The 19,498-nt window shown below is 32.1% G+C and overlaps 4 protein-coding genes across 5 annotated transcripts in view; 1 reads left to right on the top strand and 3 right to left on the bottom strand.

Annotated features, from left to right (window-relative positions):
- The window catches only part of cert (ceramide transfer protein), a 44,913-nt gene extending 39,761 nt beyond the window's left edge, over positions 1–5,152 (bottom strand). Inside the window, exons 1-2 of the mRNA XM_073086203.1 lie at positions 4,806–5,152; positions 3,848–3,964 (exon numbers count right to left, since the gene is read on the bottom strand). Of these exons, the coding sequence (XP_072942304.1) occupies positions 3,848–3,964; positions 4,806–5,024 (336 nt within the window). The 5' untranslated portion in view covers positions 5,025–5,152. The remainder of the gene's footprint in view (positions 1–3,847; positions 3,965–4,805) is intronic.
- Positions 5,153–5,766: 614 nt separating this feature from the next.
- Positions 5,767–14,250, top strand: Fcp1 (RNA polymerase II subunit A C-terminal domain phosphatase Fcp1). Of its 2 annotated transcripts, XM_073086409.1 has the most exons (12): positions 5,777–6,027; positions 6,718–6,865; positions 7,144–7,281; positions 7,519–7,769; positions 8,040–8,182; positions 8,567–8,918; positions 10,998–11,233; positions 11,637–11,782; positions 12,556–12,705; positions 13,448–13,584; positions 13,828–13,874; positions 14,063–14,250. In XM_073086409.1, the coding sequence occupies exons 1-12, from the start codon at positions 5,810–5,812 to the stop codon at positions 14,197–14,199; spliced, it is 2,103 nt and encodes a 700-aa protein (XP_072942510.1). In that variant the 5' UTR covers positions 5,777–5,809; the 3' UTR covers positions 14,200–14,250. The 2 variants fall into 2 exon arrangements, with proteins under 2 accessions (XP_072942509.1, XP_072942510.1); XM_073086408.1 differs by lacking the exons at positions 13,828–13,874; positions 14,063–14,250 and having other exon boundaries at positions 5,767–6,027; positions 12,561–12,705; positions 13,448–13,578.
- Positions 14,251–14,643: 393 nt separating this feature from the next.
- mRpS17 (mitochondrial ribosomal protein S17) lies at positions 14,644–15,405 on the bottom strand. Its single transcript, XM_073086370.1, has 2 exons — positions 15,195–15,405; positions 14,644–15,052 (listed from the first exon to the last, which is right to left on the bottom strand). The coding sequence occupies exons 1-2, from the start codon at positions 15,318–15,320 to the stop codon at positions 14,693–14,695; spliced, it is 486 nt and encodes a 161-aa protein (XP_072942471.1). The 5' UTR covers positions 15,321–15,405; the 3' UTR covers positions 14,644–14,692.
- A 654-nt stretch (positions 15,406–16,059) lies between these two features.
- On the bottom strand, positions 16,060–19,358 carry Pex11ab (peroxisomal biogenesis factor 11ab). The gene is made up of 4 exons (XM_073086695.1): positions 19,201–19,358; positions 18,389–18,591; positions 17,143–17,258; positions 16,060–16,919 (listed from the first exon to the last, which is right to left on the bottom strand). The coding sequence occupies exons 2-4, from the start codon at positions 18,442–18,444 to the stop codon at positions 16,375–16,377; spliced, it is 717 nt and encodes a 238-aa protein (XP_072942796.1). The 5' UTR covers positions 18,445–18,591; positions 19,201–19,358; the 3' UTR covers positions 16,060–16,374.
- Positions 19,359–19,498: the final 140 nt, after the last annotated feature.

The raw sequence follows: 19,498 nt of genomic DNA, 5'->3' as shown, positions 1-19,498 counted from the left end.
GCCTTAGGAGCAAGGACGCTGAGAAGACATATGAGGTCACAAATGTCCATGTGCAGCAGTGACCACTTACCATCAGGTGGTCCGTAAACTCGTTCACCACTACAATCTTATGAAAATAGGAATAAACAACAGTATTTCTCTACGAAATGACAATACGGTTTAGCAAATGGAACGGCAAGATTATACAATGTGTATTTGTAATATTTTTCAAATCTTTAGAAATACATTTAAAAAAATATCCCCGAAGTTATCCAAGCTGTAAGGCGATTCAACCATTAAATATCGGACAAAAACTATGGGAACAATAGTCGATTAAACTGGGTCAGTATCACAAAGATACTTTGTCACGAAAAAGCAATCTTCACGATTCGAATTGATGAATTGTTTCGTTTTTTGGGTTCCGTGCCCAAGAGGTAAAACGAAACCCTATTTAATAAGCCTCCGCTGTCTATACATCTGTCCGTGTGTCACAGGGCTCTTACGACACTCGATTTTTACAGAGTATGCAATGTATGTATGCAGTATGCAGAATATGCAAGCGCTACAATAACAATTACTAAAAATATAAAAGCTTGAAAATAAACGGGGTTCGTCATACAAGAAATCGTATTCCGAAACATTGAAAATTTTATTTAGTTTTCAAAAAAATGGATAAAAAATTTATGGTACGCAAACCTCAAGCAAGGTTGAGTCGCACTTAGCCAATTATTATTATTATTATAATACACCTTTTAAAATTACTATCGCTGTACAAAACTATTATATTATTTATACTATCATTTAGCTTCATTTACCTCGCAAATAAACTCATTGCGACACGTGATTCATGAGTCGCTAGTAATTTAGTAACCTGAAGATTTGTCGTAACACTAAGAGCTGTTTTTCACTGGCTGACACGATTACGATAATATTTCTGTCACGGAAGCGACTTTGTTATCTTGAAGATTTTAAGGTCTTAATTCAATAGTTCTTAGTAACGAGGTTGGAGATTTTTTACACTCAGTGTATATATTTTAAGTAGGAGGTAATTCTCAGACAATATTATAACTATACATATTATAAATCTACACTAATATTATAAAGAGGAAAACTTTGTCTGTTTGTTTGGTTGTAATGAATAGGCTCAAAAACTACTGGACCGATTTTAAACATTCTTTCACCATTCGAAAGCTACATTATCCACGAGTAACATAGGCTATATTTTATATAATATATTTCATATTTGATAAATAGATTTTGAGGCGGTACAAAGTTTGCCGGGTCAGCTATTATAAATAAAATTAATGTCTTTCTGTTATTTTGCAGTAACTAAATTTTTCTCAAATTCTATCTTGTCTATCTATATCATAGATTAGTATGATCTTTATAAAATTCTTTAGAAAAGGTAGAACATATTTTAACAACTTATCCTCAATAAATTTAGAGTAAGAAATTTTTCAAAATATTGCTACATGCACCTCTAACCCCCTTAAAACTAAGTTAACTAAAAATAAAGGGCCGTTGTTCAAAAAAAAAAAAAACCGAAAAGGGAAATAAGCAAAGGTTAAATAATAAGACATTATTTAGACATTTTAAGTGTTTGTTTGAAATGTTTGATAACGCGTTACGTTAACATGTTAATTGAGTTAGTGCAGTTAAAAAGCAGTTTACCAAATTAGGTACTTGACTGGCTCCATTAAAAACGAGTTTAAAGGTTTTAAAGTCTAACATCAAATGTTAGAGCAGCACTGGGGGGGAGGCAGAAGGGGAGTTCTACCCCGGATCCCCTTCCCTGGGGGCCCCCAAACACAGCTACTAAAAGAAGCTCGTCAGAACCAAACATTCTATGAAATGTGTATAAATCAGCGAATCATACATATTTTTCGGTGAATAAGTCTATGACATATTTATAATTTTGTAAAATTAAATTTTTAACACTTTTTACACTGAGTGCCTCCATTTAATTTTTCGCCCCGAGCCTCCGACGACCTTAGTATATTAAAATTTTAATATACATTGCTTGTATATTAAAATTTTATTTTTCTTCTCCACATAAATGAAAAATGTATACATGAAACATACATGACAAAAATATTGTTTTCATGCAACTATATGAACCGTAATACATAAACAACACATACATCATATAAATTGATAATAAGCATACATCAATGACTACTCCTATGTAAAATGTATGTATAATAATAATTCAGTGCTATATTTAGATGTGTCTTTTGTGATAATAATTGAACCGATTGTATTGATGATTCGACAAAGAGGAAAACATAAATACAGTACTTAAAAGAGAAAAATGGGAGCCAATTACGTCAAAAATTTTTGAGACATCTGTATAGACATTGTATACAGCAAGACAATAATAAAAATACATCTACATAACTTAAGCATTACACAGAGTAAAACATTATATAATTTGTATATAAATAAATACAGTCAATAGTTATTGTCCTTCCTTGAGCTCATATTACATTACTATGGTTGATATGAATATTTGGTATCTCATTGTGGAAATTTTTGTTTTGTTTACTTATTATAGAATTATGTGGATAAATTCATAGAGTGGATATTTTGCTTTTTCCATGGACACAAAAGTCTAGTACAATTGTTTTTTGAAGTATAAAAAGTTTTCAAAATTAGGAACTAAAAAGGTCCTTAAAATTTGATTAAAAAAGTTATATAAATAACTCCAATTTCATTTATAATTTTAAGTAAGCAGTTTCAGTGTGTATATTTTAATCAATAAATGCTTCAAAGTATCGATTTTACTATCAACCAGGAAATTGCATTTGATCCACCTATTATCTAGAATTAAAGACAGGATTTGATTAATTATACTGTAACACTGCACCTTTTTGTAAACCACAAATTACTTCTTAATTACACTTGTAAGCAATTTGATTTAGAAATGTGTAATAAAACAGTTTTTTTTTTTATTAGCTCAAGTAGCCAGTAGTTAATAAACCTTTTTATATTGTTCTGTAACATTGTTTAGGATTAGGCATGCCTGTAGAATTAAATCAATCGATTACAACATGTGCCTGAGACTTCGTTCACAGGGATTCAAAATATAATGTTGATTGTGCAATGTAGTCTATTAAACCCACTGGGAACATCGGTAAATTGAAATTCTCCTCTCCTCAAGTACACATAATGCAATAGAAAAATTACTTCTGAATAAATAGTAATAACTTTTGATGAATGAAATAAAGACTCAATGTTATGTCAAGACATAGACTATGAATATAAAATATATTCATTCAATTTAGTTGTTTAATTTGTTAATTTCCAAACACACAGACAGACATAAATTCTAATAATCATTCTTATTACATGTATGAGATTATGTGCAGGAGTGCAATGGAAAAACCGTAAGCTAATAAAAACCTCATATAAATTGGCTTCATAAAACTTAGTGCTTAGTAAACATATTTGTAATTATTTTGCACAGAATGAGTATTTGCAATTTCATTAATCTTTATGAGTTCCACAACTGGATTCTACAATTTACCTTAAATTACAATCTCTAATCGATAAATCTTTTTGTTGTGTCTCATCCTTTGCACACCCTTTTTTTTTCTCCCACTCTTGTCACCCGCAACCCCAGAAGCCCCCTTTTAGTCACCTCTTATGACAAGCAGGGGATGCCGTTGTCCTAGTCTGGTCCCGGAACTAAAAGGACATCTTTGGCATGCTCTACAGTCCAAACGGCTTGTCAGATTTTTAAAAAGTTGAGGTGTTATTGGATTTATTGCAATTCTCTTTAAAGTCTTAATTGTAGGAGTAATCATAAGCTATATTTTAAGCAGTTGGACCTCTGATTTTATCATAAGGACTCATTATTGGAACTTACTTTGAATGATTCCAGTACATCAATCCATTGCTGCTTCTCTTCAGGGTTTGAAGCTCGCAAGTACCAAACACAATCATTTACTGACACATCAAACCTGCAGTCATCAAATTCATGTGGCTGAAATATAAAAAATACATATTATAAAATTGCACAATATATAGTACTACTAAGGTTACTCTATTAGTCATGTCTTTAACAATTAAAGACTTTTAATGATAAATTTACATAATTGTTTATGCTTTTTAATACATTCCACTGAATAATTAAAAGAAATAAATGGAATTTTAAGTACTTAATTATCATGATTACAGATTATTTTATGACAAAGTCCATATACTCTAAGCTACTGAAGCTGTGAAATTAATATAGGATGATATTTCTGTGAGATTCATTGTTAGAAAATTGTTGTGTAAAAATGAAACAGAACGCATATAATATACAATATGATATTGACATAGTAATATCTGTTATGTTCTTTTGTGTAAAATACTAAGGAATTCAGTGGTTTTACGCAATATTAAGAAGATAACTTCATATTCAGATTTCAGACCACTAAAGGGTAATAAAAGTAACTAGGCATACAATGTTTTGAAGATTAAAATGTACAGTGACATAATGATTTATTGGATCTGATTAAATTTATCTGGTAGATAATAGATAGATTTCATTAACTACTCAAATTGATACTACTACTGGATTTAATTGGAATTTATATGTGTTTAGTTTAAGCTACCTGTCAAAAATAATAACATTAGGATACCTACTGATGATAAACATCGTAAATATACTTTTTACAATCTTAGATAGCAACAATATTGAGGCTCAACAAGGAGATAAAAAGTATTCATTGGTCTAGTGCAACTAATTGAAAATATAAGGAAGATTGACCGTCTTCACAAGGACAAATTATTTTTTTACATAAATGACGAGAAGTCACGACAAATAATGATGCGCTCACCTTGACTTTGGCTTTTTTAAGGCATAAGGCACCTCTACAACCAAGATTGCTCTCCAGCTCGCTTTTATAATACGATAAAGTAGAATCCTTTAACACAATAAATCTATCTTGCCAACCATGGATGTAATTTGTCCATTTACTTAAATGCCCACGAAGTTCAGGAGTGCTTCCATCTTCCAAGTCTGAATTATCACTCACAGTTATATTTTCATCCGTCATATTCAAAAACTTATTTCCAATAAAATTTGTAACAAAACAAAAATAAAACTAAATAGCAAACTCGTACACCTACAACAGAAACGTAATTGTCGGATTTGTTTTTTTATCCATCTTCTGTACCCGGAATCTAGGACTTTAAGCACGCGTAAAAAGTATCAAACTATCGATGCCTAAATAGTATCGATATTACTACGCATCGATATTAACATTATTAAATATTCTGAGACCTGGATTCGTGATCCTGAACGTACTTTTAAGGTATGTTTAACACTGCTGAAGTTACTACCAAAGAGTATAGTAACCTATATACATGAAAAAATTCATGTCAGATATGTCGACCAGTCTTGTCCTCGCTTCTGGTGACCAAAGAGCTGGCGGCTACTTCGCCCAAAGATTGAGCCTAGCAGTGCAGCAAGGGAACGCCGCCAGCGTTTTGGGAACCATGCCTCACACGGCTATTTTAGATGGTTTGTTTTATTTATAGTGAATATTTTTTTTTTATTCCCCTTTTTTGTATATATGTACATAAATATAGTTATAATATAGGTATTGTAAATATGTTTTTTATGAATATTGTAAAGTAGATATAGAAAACTTTGTTGCAATAAAATTGTAAGTGAAAAAAAAAAGTTGAAAACCTTACTCTCAGGAAAGTCACGCTTAAAATTTCCATCGATTTTTCGAACGTTCAATTTCATTGGTAGTAATTCACTAACCGCCAAAAATATATCATAGCAACCAATGAGAGTCTGTTATCTGAAAGTAACGCGCAATATCCGTTCAAGATGGCGGCCAAAACTATGCCTATTTCTGTTCCATCAGAAAAGCCTTTAAAAGTGGTGAAGTGGAAAGTAAAACAAGGTGCTTTTGTGTCCCAAGGACAAATATTATTTTTGTACAGTGATTTATCAGGTAACAGTAATGAATTAAAGAAATTCAAGGCAGTGCGCGCTGGTACTATCACGTCCTTCAAGGTGAAAGAAGGAGACATTGCAGAGCCTGGGTAAGTGACGTCACAAGTCAGAAATTGTTTTTATTAATAATCCTAGTAATTAAACATGTTTATCAAGCATGTACATTTATTCTTAATTAAAAGTAATATTTCAAATACAACATACATGACACACAAAAAACATAAAATCTATTGGTTGTTATGCTGTTTACAATTTGCGCGGGAAAACTTAAATTTTAAAGTAATTGTCTTTATCTTCATGGATAAACATTAAAATATAGTGTATGTAGTATATGAATAAGTAATAATTTCCTTATTTGTACAATTGTGTTGGTTTGTAAGCGTATTGTATTATTATGTAAGTTAATTTTTCAACAAAAACACGCATCTTGACAACAACATAACCAAACTTTCTGTTTACGTCATTAATAAATTAAGAACAATATACTCAGAAACGCTTTGTAGATATATTTTCATTAGAAATTTAAAGTAGATTCCCAGTGACCACAAGTAACACTACCTGATTAATTTATTACCTGGTTATCAATTTTGTGATAATAACACACTAGTGTTACTGAGCTCTTCTTTGAAACTTTGTCTTGATAAGTATCAACTCATAATTTCTAGTATTTGTGTTATCTAGTATTTGTTTTCTACCTATCTATTATTTGTTTATCTATATTTTATCTTATCAAAAACAACATTATTCTTATTAACAGACATCAATTTTCTGATTTACAGAGGATGTGTAGCAGATATAGAAGAATGTCGCCATCCCACTGTGATGAAGGAAATGTGCGCGGAGTGTGGCGCCGACCTTCGCACAGACGAGACCCGAAATCGCGATGTCGCTGTGGTCCCGATGATTCATTCTGTACCTGAACTAAAGGTATTTCTACTTTACACTTTGCCATGCAAGGTAACTTTTTCATATTTGTTATTACCTTAAAATGTCTTGTATGGTGTAGTAGATGCTATACTTCTCTATAATTCTAGGTTCCGGATTCAATCCCCAGCCTGGTAATCAATAAAAACAAAACATAAGTATCTCTGGGTTTGGGTGTGTGTTTTCTTGTCTTTTTGTGTGTATGGTGACCACAAAACTGTTTTACTATGTGTTTAAGACTAAAAAGGAATATATTAAACAGTTTTTATATTAAATTCTAGGTGTCCGAGGAATTAGCACAAAAACTTGGTAAAGAAGATGCGGAGCGTCTATTAAAAACAAGGAAGTTAGTGCTCCTTGTGGACTTAGATCAGACATTAGTTCACACAACCAATGATGATATACCTCCCAACTTAAAGGTAAAGTAATAACACACTTTAATGTTACAGTTGCTAACTCTCATTATTCATCACCTTATTATTTAGCTTTGATTAAGTAATTTAAAGTTACAAGATTTTTTTTATTATGAATTAGTTATGTATTGGTATTGTTATTATCTTTCATTTTTTTATGTTGTAAAAATTGTTGTTAAGCTATAAAATATGCTGTCTTAAGGGTGAGACAACAATTTTTACAAATATTTTTATATTTTACAGGGTATATTACATTTTTTTCTGCGAGGTCCTGGTAATACTGGCAGGTGGTGTCACACTCGCCTTAGACCAAGGACACAGGAGTTTTTGGAATCAGCATCAAAGAATTATGAGTTGCATGTGTGCACATTTGGGGCAAGGCAATATGCTCATGCGGTGACAGAGCTGTTAGATCCAGAGAAAAAGTATTTTTCACACAGAATATTGTCAAGAGATGAATGTTTTGATGCTAGGACAAAATCTGCAAATTTAAAGTAAGGATAACATTTTTTTTTTATTTTTAGGAAGGTGATAATGAAAATATTTCTTAATATCTTAGTGGTATCATATCCATTGGATTAAATAATAATAATAATAAACATTTATTGCCTTAGAAATACAAAAAAATACATTGATTAAAAGAAAACTATTTATTAATATAAATTTATTAAAACTATACTTGCATTATTTTGCTAATAATACTATAAAATATTTATGGTTTGTAAATAGGATGTGAATTCTAATTTTATTGATTACGTTTACAGAGCATTGTTTCCTTGTGGAGACAACATGGTATGCATAATAGATGATCGGGAAGATGTATGGCGGCATGCTGCCAACCTTATTCAAGTGAGACCATACTCATTCTTTCAATCAACAGGGGACATAAACGCCCCTCCCCCGCTGCGTAAGTCCGTTTTCTAAATCTATCATGACCTGGCCTGGTGTCAAGTTAAAGGTAGTTCAATTTAACTGCATTTTAACATAATGCTATAGTTATTTTTTGCCTGTACTAAAAAAATGTTGATTTGGTTTACAAGATAATGATAGTTTAGATTTGCACATTCATAACAACATTGGATATACATATTTAGAACCAGGTAAAAACTTTGGATTTTGATACAAGTTGCAGTTTTAAGAATTATTGCAATTTCACTAATAATCCATACAATATAGAATAGTCCTTCTGAAGACTTTCTTTGCTGGAGTTTTTAAAGAAAGACAGATACGAGGACAACATTTTTTAATGTCATATGAATTGGTTTTTTATAAGAATATTTCCTTTTTACAGCCGATGACAAGCTAAAGTTATTGAATGTTAAGAATGGTTCACAAATACCTATAAACAAACAGATGCCTACTTTAGATCCTGAACCTGAACAAAAGGAAAAGAAAAATAATGATGTAAAGGAACAAAAAGATGCAAAACCTACTGAAGGTGATAATGGTAAAGTAATTGTAAAAGATAAAACAGATATAACACCAGATAAGGTTAATGATAAGCGTGAAGAGGATGAACAAGATAACAAGCTGCCAGAAACAACAGAACCTCGGTGGGTCGAAACTCCAGATGGACAAATTGAAGTTGAGGATGCTGATGACTATCTTATCTATTTAGATGATATTCTCAAAAGAATACATAAGTAAGTAAATAAAACATTTTTGTTCAAATACAAGTACTAAGAAACTAAGAAATCTGTCTCTCAATCAAGGGTCTGAGATTTGAATTTTAAGGCTTGTGCCTCAAAATTTAGTGCATTAATAATTAATTATCAATTGCTTGAACCTCCTTAATGTTATTTATTTAAAATGTACCAATCTGTATGTAGACTATGGCAGAAATGTACCAATGTTGACTATGGCCTAAGCTGATCTCGACCGAACTGCTACATCTAGTTTTTGGATGTTATGTTCAAAAATACTATCAAATCAAATCAAATCAATTTTTTTTATTCAAAATAGGTTCTTTACAGAGCACTTTTTGATAACAACTACCACCACTTCAAAAGGTGTTTCGTTATGGAGAAGAAGCGGCGAAAGAAACTCCATAACACACATCTTTTAAAAAAAAAAGTTTTTGACAATGTTAACTTAACGTAATGGTACATGTGGAGCTGGAGCTAATTCAGACCACACCGTTTTGTCAGTCAAATAATCACTTACTTTATAGTACGCTTTTTTACATAGCGTTAGTTTAACGACATGTTTGAACTTTTTTTCTGTGAGATTCAAAATGTGGTCGGGTATTTTATTGTAGTAGCGAATACAGTTGCCCATAAAAGATCTAGCCACCTTACTAATCTATGTTTAGGAATTGCTAATTTATTTCTATTTCTGGTATTAAAGTTATGGTGGTTACTATTTTTTTCAAACATATCAGTGTTTTCTTACATACATAATATTTTCATAAATGTATTGACTATGCACCGTCAATATATTAATAGTGGAAAACCGTTCTCTTAGGGACTTACCACGCCGCAGACTGTATATTGACCTTATTGCTCTTTTTTTAATAGTAAATATAGAGTCTATGTCAGCAGCACTACCCCACAGTAAAATGCCATAAGACAATGCTGTGAAAGTAACTGAAATAGACAAGTCTGGCAGTGGGGATGTCTGTTAACTGTCTTATTCTTCTGACTGCAAAAGCTGCAGTACTAAGTCTGCTGGACAAAGCAGAGATGTGGGGACCCCACTGGAGTTTAGAATCAATGGTTATCCCCAAGAAAACCGTTTCATTGACGAATTGCAAAGTCTCACCATTTAGAGCGACATTCATCCCCGTACTCCTTACATTTGGTAGCATAAATTTAATACATTTAGTTTTATTAGAATTCAAGAGTAGGTTGTTTGTATCAAAACCAGTTCTGAATCAAGCAAAGAGTTTCATTAATATTGTTCGTATCCTGTGATTGTCGTTTTACTCTAAACACCAAGGAAGTGTCATCAGCAAACAAAACAACCTCAGATAAATCCTTTACTACATTTGGCAAATCATTTATATAAACTAAAAATAGAAACGGACCTAGGATGTAGCCCTGAGGTACACCTATTTTAATATTAGAACCTGCTGATAATGCTCCATTTACTTGCACTCGTTGGACTCTATTGTTTAAATAAGAATTTATCAACTTAAGAGAATTTCCCTGAATACCATAATATTGTAATTTTAACAATAAGGTTTTATGATCAACACAATCAAAAGCTTTAGACAAGTCACAAAAAATACCTTCATGTGCTTGTTCCCAACAATCAAAAATATGTCGCAGCAATTGAACACCAGCATCTGTGGTAGAACGGCCTTTAGTAAAGCCAAATTGCTTTTGGTGTAAAAGATTATTTAGTTTAAAATGAAGCAACATTTGGTGTAAAAGAATCTTTTCAAAAATTTTACTTAGAACAGGCAGTACTGATATAGGTCTATAATTGTTGGGATCTTTAGTATCACCTGCCTTAAACAATGGAATTATTTTGCTGTAATTATTTAGTAGTTTTTTATAGTATTTTGTAGTATTAAATGGTATATTCGAGAAAAACGTTTTAAATTCTTGTGCAATTTCTTTATCTGAGGTAATCTGACCACGTTCAGTAGTAAGAGATACTTTACTGTTAGTTAATCTGCAAGTTCGTCTCATCATCATTACAATGCTTTATTTATCGTCTCATCATCATTACAGTATCATAATTACAATGCTTAATTAAACACATTATTTATTTTTCAGACACTTCTATGACTTGTACGATAATATGGGAGACAAACAAATACCAGATTTAAAATGCGTCATCCCAGACGTGAAGAGTGAAGTACTAGCTGGTACTAGTTTAGTGTTTAGTGGGCTAGTGCCTACACACCAGAGGCTGGAGACATCTAGGGCGTACTTAGTAGCGAAGAGCTTAGGGGCGGATGTTACACAGGATTACACGGAAAATACTACACATTTGGTGGCAGTGAGATCAGGTAAACCTTTCTTTGTTTTTTTTTTTATATAAGTATATATGTGTAAGAAAATTCCAGTTATACTGTTGTTTATTATTATTCATTGAATTTTAGATGTTGTCTCATCTTTTGAAGATTTTGTTTATATGTAATTAGATCCTTCATAACATAACATTAGGATTGTTATTAGATAACAGAAAAAAATCTACATTATTATAAACTAATGAGGTAACTAATATGCATATTATAAAGTGGTAATATCAGTCCATATTATATTGACGCTATGTACTCATGATTTTGTAGATATTTATAAAATTATGTCCTATTATGTGAAGTGTTCAAATTCAATACTTGCTTCAGGAGACAGAATCAGGAGACACATAACTCGCTTCATTTTTTAATTTTTAAATGTATGTGTATGCAGGTACAGCAAAAGTGAATGCAAGCAAGAAGATGGGTGAGGGTCGAGCGCAACGGTTGCACGTCATAACGCCAGACTGGCTGTGGGCGTGCGCAGAGCGGTGGGAACGTGTTGACGAACGATTATACCCGTTACAGCGCACTGGACAGGTACACACATATATACAAGAATGCTAACGCATATTATGCTCACACACCCAATATGCTGTCAGTATCACACTACTTTATGGCTTGTGTCTTAGAAATACATATTTTTACATTATAACAATGGACAAATGAAAATACACATAAATAAACCATTATTTTTGTGGAAATGATGTGGTACTAGAAAGACATGAGTCCTTAGTTAGTCCATTGAAATGTTACTTGAGCTTTGCATTTGTTACAGGACGCAATTTTATTTTTGGGACATGTGTGGGGGGTGAATAGAAGCTTAACTTGAAGTTTGTGGGATCGCCTCCCTTGTCCCCCGGCCGCCATCTTGAAAAACACTTTTTTCGCGATATCTCGAAAACTGTGTCTCACAAAAAAATTGTAAAGTCATAATTCGTAGCAAATTCTTTTGCCTACAAATATATTTATATAACTTTTTGTCCTAAATTAATAATTAAAGAAGTTATAAGCAAAAAAGTGAGAACATTTGGCTTCATTGTTCTGGCGAAACATGCAGCAACATCATGGATGATCATTTAAATATCCGAGAGCATGCCTGTTCTACCAGTGGAAAATATAAATTTGTCGATAGTGATGCGAAAAATCTTACTATAAGTGTAAAGCCCGCTCCACATTCTCGCGAGAACACGAGAAACGAGAACGTGGACTCATATCGGCTCACCGATTCGTATCGGCTGTCGCTCGTTCTCGCGAGAATGTGGAGCGGGCTTGTGGTATAAAGCGAATGTAAAACGGCTCGCTGTCCACAGAGCAGCTCGCGGCGGCCGCCGGCGCACTGCAGCAGCCCGCCGCCCGCGCCCGCCGCGCCGCGCCGCCGCACGCCCTCCGGCCGCTTCATGGACACGCTCAACCCGCTGCTCTCCTTCTCCAGCGACGACATCGCTGATATGGATAGAGAGGTATGTGTGTGTTTCTTTGAAATTTAGAACCAGGGTGAATCCACCATCTCACCTTTTTGCAAGGTAGCATTTTGATAGAAAATTTTGAAGGTGGTAGAACCCTCTGTAGGTCGACTCCGGCGGCACCACCGCCACACCTATTTCTGCCTTATAACAGCAGTGTTAAGCGCTTCTGTGTTGTAAGGGAGACATACTTTTCCGAGGCGTTCCAGCTTAGTCCTCAGAGTTAGCGGCGCATTTGTGGCCGACCTCCGGTACGAATATCGAATCCTATCTAAAGTCGATTACAGATGTCCATGAGCGGCAGTAGCCACTTACCATCAGGTGGACTGCAAGCTCGCCTGCTACTCCATATTATAAACAAGAGTTTTAATTCTGGATAACTTATATATGAGGCGACCATCTGAAGCAAAAATAAAGGCAACACATCCATAATGGGCTTCAGGTAGAATCCCTATTCAATATGGAGTGGAGTAAATGTTCATGGGCAGCAGTGAACACTTTAACATCAAATGGACTTGCATTTTTTTTGTCAAGCATAATTATTAATTACAGCAATATTCAAAACCAATTTAATTATTCTCTGGCTTTATTTTTGAAAGTTAAAGCATTAGACAAATGAAATGGTAAATGGTCATAATATGAAATTACATCTTTCTTGGGTTTTATAAATAGTTTAAAAAAAATTTTTATCATTAAAACTTATACATGAAACTAAATAAATATGTAAAATATTTTATAGGTTGAAGATATTTTCAATGAATCTGATGAAAGTTCATCAGATGATGAAACACAAGCAAAGGATGATGACCTTGATGATGAAGAGAATCCCCCGGAAGATAGATTACTATCTTTAGAAGCAGAGGATTCACAAGATAGGTAATTAACATACTTCTTATATTTCCATTACAGAATGTGTAATGTTATCACAATGGAAGGAAAAGATTTATATTTTTATAAAGATATTTCAATACATCTATTGTTGGATTTCCACCAAAAAATATTTCTGCCTCATAACCTGAGTACTAAGTATGTAAGATGCAATTTTATAGCGAAACCTTTATGTGCAGAAAATTGTAATATAATTGTTTGTTTTAACTCAATATGAATTTTCATTTTCAGGTTACAAGACAAACAGGAGGATGAGAATTCCAGCGAATCGGAAAAAGGTATTTTAGTCATGTTATTGTATTTTGAAGACTTAAAAATGGCCTATCAGATTATTTTATTTTCCTGTAAAATTATATTTATAATGGCCACTTTTTAAGTAAGAAATGGCGACTATGGTTTTTGTATCACACTTATTTGTAGTTTTTGTTATGACACTTAGTTGTATGAAACTTTTTATTTTTTACAGATGATGGTGAGAGGCCACGAAAAAGGCCCAGACCTTCAACTCCCCCATCAGATGATGATGGACCACCTGAAGATGATGACAGTTCATGGAATTTAATGGGAGCCGCCCTAGAAAGAGAGTTCTTAGCACAGGACTAAAACCACCAACAAATTATACAAATTAAATACTTAATAAATTTTTGTTTTTGACTTGAGTATTTTATTTTACTGCCAATTTTTGATTAGAAAGTAGTAAGATCCCTTTTTGGATAGAGTCCAATGAATGACATAGCTTTTTATGCTTTCTAGTTTAGTAAAAGTAGGAATTCAACTTCATACATGACATCTGGCTGGATAACAATAATTGTTGCTCATAGATTTCAAAACTTGTACTTTATTCTAACTTTAAAACAACTCCTCGTAGACTATTGCTTAAAAATAATTCAAAATTTATAGTACTGCTTTAAGATAACATAGATCATGCTGAAAAATATTATTTTAAATTTCTGAACTATGGGCATGAGTATAATTTGATTTAGTTCTTTATTCCAATTCCTAAATACATTTATAAACTGAGAAGGCAAGAAAATGAAACAAAATGCATCAAACATTTCTACTTATATATTTACACTAAACTAATAACTGAACTAAATTAAATAGCATAAGGATCATTTTCATCAAAAATATGGTATTTGGTGTATGTTGGTTTTGACGTAAAGTCTTTCTTTCCATCCTGCCAGCCTCTCGGAGGTGCTTTCGTGTAGTCGAAAGCTGACTCAACTTTGCCGTAAATCTCCATCTGTTTGTCAATATCCTCTCTGTACCGCTCTTTGGCAACCTTCTTCCCAGTCACTGGATCGGTAATATCACCATATGGGTAGACAACTTCTTTTACTTCGTGAGTTATAAGCTTCGTCAGTTTACGTGGTAGTGATTGTATTAGAACAATATCTCCAGTTTTACATTTCTTGTCAGGATCGAAACAGTAGTAGAATTCATCTTTTCTGAAGTACTGAAACAAAATCACTTTGTTACTTATCTATCAAGAGTTTATGATATTCCATACATGTACTTTAGAAATAGGGTAGGTAAACCCTCTGTTTATTATCTACTGAAAATAGTAATAAATTAAGTAGTTGCTACATGTTACTAACCATTAGTAAATTTTCGTCCAATTCTAACCTCTTTACTCTAATTTTTGCAGCATTTTGTTTCACTGTAGGAACACACTGACCTAGGAGAATAATTTTTTTCGCAACTTCGCCCAAGTTGCGGGCCATTTTTTATTTATAAAGAAATAATTAAAAGTCCAATTTATAAACTTTTTAATTTTTTTTTCAATAACAAACTATAAAATAGCGTACCGCAAGCAATTTGACAATGATAAAATTGACAAATGACAATGACGGGTTGACATTGACACTTTTTTTTAAGGGTGTATTACGGCCTTGGCTTTTTGCCTTTCAGCCTAACTGTGTTATACTTTCATTATTATGACATTGACACAGTCAAATCAATAGAGCACAGATAAGATTTAGCACTTAAAGTAACAGATATTAAAAATATTGTCATGAAATTTTTTTGTCGCGCTTTAAATATTGTACTGTGCTGCTCTTGAATTAAACCTACATTAAATGTAATTTTGAAGCTAGGAAAATTTGTTTTCCATTTTTATTTTATATAAAGAGATACAGGTTGCCGCGGCTTTTATCATAGTACATGTATGCTGTTAATTCTACTTTCACTAATTACAGACATTTAAAATATGTAAATTTTGTGCGACACAAATAAAATTAGTCATCTCAGAATAAATACTACGTAGTCATTTATTGTGCAGGATAAAATAAAATATCTGCTTAATATACATCCATGTGTATTGTTTTGAATTTATGAAAGTACTTAGCACGTATCACAAAGAGCTTATTACTAACACCTGTTGTATTTTTCTTTCTCTTTGTGTAACCTTACATCGCGCATGTACTTAACATTTATGATCAGTAGCAATAAATAAATACGGGATTTATGGATTTCGAGACATATTTATTATTATAAAAATATTACATTCACCATGAATCTATTAAAATACAACAGTATTTTCAACTTTAACACCTTTACATTATATACAACAATTTAAGGAAAATAAAGGCAAATACAATATGATTAAGAATAAACAATGATTTTATCCTTGTAAACATATTTTGCTTATTACTTATATACCAATTATTTTTCAAATTCTGTACTTATAATACACACTAGAAAATATCACATATCAGGGAAACCAACAACCATTGGGAAGAATAAATGCAACTTGAAAAATACTTAATAATTAATAATTTAGGCAGGCACAAGCTTTGTTATGGGTTTAATTATCGTGACTAATGCAGCAATGGAGGATGCAGCTCCCAATGCACCTACTGCACTAGGGCTTAATTTCGTAAATCCTAATGCAGTCAATGGAATAAATAAATCGCAAGAGTTCTTTAACGTATCAATAAAAACATCCTTGTGACAATGTATAACTGTATACAGATGTTTCATGCTCACATAAAAATCAAAATTCTGTATGGAACCATTTAAAAGATGTGACGGTTTTAAAAGAGTTGTTCTATTTAACTCCAGAATGTGAAGAATTTCATAAAAATCTCTTACTAAATTGGCAATAATGGATAACAGCCAAAATTTATTTGCTGTACGATTCCATTTATCTGTGTCAGTCTTCAAAAATCCACTCTTGGCAAGCCACACTATGTGATCAGCATAAAGATATAAGCCATGGGTCAATTTGCTTGTAGTCAGAGCAAATCTCAAAATTGGATCATCAATGTGCATGTTGTTTAATGCAGTGTAGCAGATATCAATACATCTTCCAAGTCGTAAAACTGAAAAGAAAAATATTATATTAATAATGTATAACAACAGACTATAATAAATTCCTGCATACAACTACCTAATTAATTTCTGCCTTTTAACATAACTCTTCACTTCATGTTATCGTCATGTAACATGCTGATATTAAATATTTAAATCCCTTTGAGCAATATAGCTTAGCTCACCTAGTTTGACTCCTATGCAATATTTAAAGTTGATAAACATTAGACATACCTTTTCTAAATGAACTAAGTGTATTTTCTAAGCTTTTTATCCTGTCCACTGAGTATTTATTTGCATTTCTTGATTCCAACTGATGCCAAACTAAGCGACTAGCATATTGTATCAACCTGTAATGTAAGATGATTTCTTATAATTAACAAAAATAATACATTAAATTCAACAGAATATTTTAAATTATAATAACTATTTATTACTTTAAAAGCTTTTATTGTACCCATAGTCTAGCAAATAAAGAATTATGAATGATTAATGTTTTATTTAAATGAGATGGACGTCACACATTTTGAAAATATCTTAGTATGTATTTGTTTCTTAAGCATCAAAGAGAAATCATATCTTCTTTAACCTCTTCCAATTTTATTTAAGCATCTAAGTAGACTATAGTTTGAACAGGCTGTTCAGTTATGAAAAGACCCTTGTGAACAGCAGATGGAACTAATAAAGGTAGCTGCCATATATAGAAGTTGCATACATATTTCATATATGTACTTTAAAAACAAGTGTTAAGCATCAGTATTTAGGGTTGCAGAGTTGATAAGGAAGGAATACTGAGATATAAGGTGCCAACTTATTTTTCAATGTTAGCAATGTATGTTTTATTTAGGTCCAATCAATAAAACTATTATTTGGGGTTAATTGCAGATGTCCTAGACGGCTCTTGCCACTCATCTTTAAGTGGCCTACATGTTGATTAGGCACTTATATATAAAAATAAATAAAATGTTACAGGAGATATCTACAGTTACATAACTTCCATCAATCTTTGTAAGTCTAGAACAAATTTTATGTCATAAATTGTACACATTATAAACACATAAAAAATTAAGTTGCATTAAAAGATTAGATAGCATATTTATCTCAAAATTGTATAATATTTATTATGACTATATTTATATAACACATTGATAGAACAAAAAGTTACATAACAATGTATCACTTTAATGATATTATGATGATTATAATTTATTCAGGCATAGGTCAGGGCAGTGGAAGATGGTTTTTTCTAAAGACATTTGATTTTTATAGATAAATTCTTGTTTTTAGGTTCTTGTTTTTGATGTAATATGTTATTTGTTGTATTACAGTGCCTCTTGGTACTTAGTATCTAGAGCAACATCTTCTCTTGACCTACCAAAATGCCGATGCTACTCTTAGTAGATAGAGTATATTGCACAGACTACTTATTACCCTACTTTCATACTTATACATAAATAAATAAGTAAACTATAATACCAACCTTGCAAGTTTATCTCTTCCATTCGATTGATTGTTAACTTTTATTAAAATATCCATTTTCAAATGTTTGGTAAGAAATCCACCATGTAAGCCTGCTGTTTGCTTTTGCTCCTTGTTTCTTATATTTAACTTTAACCTATATTGCAGCTATATTAGCAGTAAACATCTCTTAGTTAAATACAATGTTGTATGCTGATCAGACACCTGTAATATGTAAATATTTTATCTTTAGTATTATTCTGTCATAGTTAAGTGTTAATATTGTTTATTGTGTACTCAACTGTGAAGGTATGCAAATTTAAATGCTATAAAACTAAATATATGTTATTAGAGGAGTCAAAGAAGTCAAGAAAAAAGGAGTTTTTTCTTGGACTAATAATAGTTGTGTCAAAAACGCTGTAGTCTGGTTTAAAGGCATTCTAAGTCTTTGTAGTAAGCAATGCAACAATGGCTAATCGCAGGTGAGCCTTTGATCTTGAGTCATTTACAGGTGGACATGGGCAGCTGATAGGTTACTATACTCTTTGGGCAGCAGTTTTCACCGATCGTCAGGTGAATATCGTGCTTGTGAGCTACTTTTAATAAAAATGATGTCTTTTAATGTTTATGTTTATGATATATAATTTTGAAAGGTCTTTAGAGTTTAGATAGGATATTATAGATGTTGTAACTCCTTGAAAGTTCCAGAAAAATCAGTGAACTATTTCAAATTATTTACAAGTAGTATTTCTATGATCATAAAACATATCAAATATTAATAACATTAATAAAAAATATGCAAAACAAAGTATTTATTGTAACTTTTATACTTACAATTTAAAATATACTGAAAGTTGGCACCCAGTGTGTATTGCACTCGCTTTGTTTTTTTCTTCTACAAAGTACAAAATAATTACAATAATAAAATGATATTAATGATACAAAACCGAGAACCCGACTCGATTAGTTGTCATCTGTCATGCAACGCAACACATCAGTTGAGTCTTGAGTGTCAAATTTACCATAGACTACCAAAAAAGATATACAAACTATTTCAGCCAAGAAAATAGATTAGGGTACTATCATACCACGTAGAAAAACTTAACTTCAACACTTCGACATTTCCATTGCC

Source organism: Epargyreus clarus, unplaced genomic scaffold (assembly GCF_041222505.1).
Source record: "Epargyreus clarus isolate Ecla_fem2 unplaced genomic scaffold, WU_Ecla_fem_2.2 ptg000024l, whole genome shotgun sequence".
Classification (NCBI taxonomy): domain Eukaryota; kingdom Metazoa; phylum Arthropoda; class Insecta; order Lepidoptera; family Hesperiidae; genus Epargyreus; species Epargyreus clarus.
The sequence above is the reverse complement of the archived record's forward strand: the minus strand, read 5'-3'. Positions and strand labels throughout refer to the sequence as shown.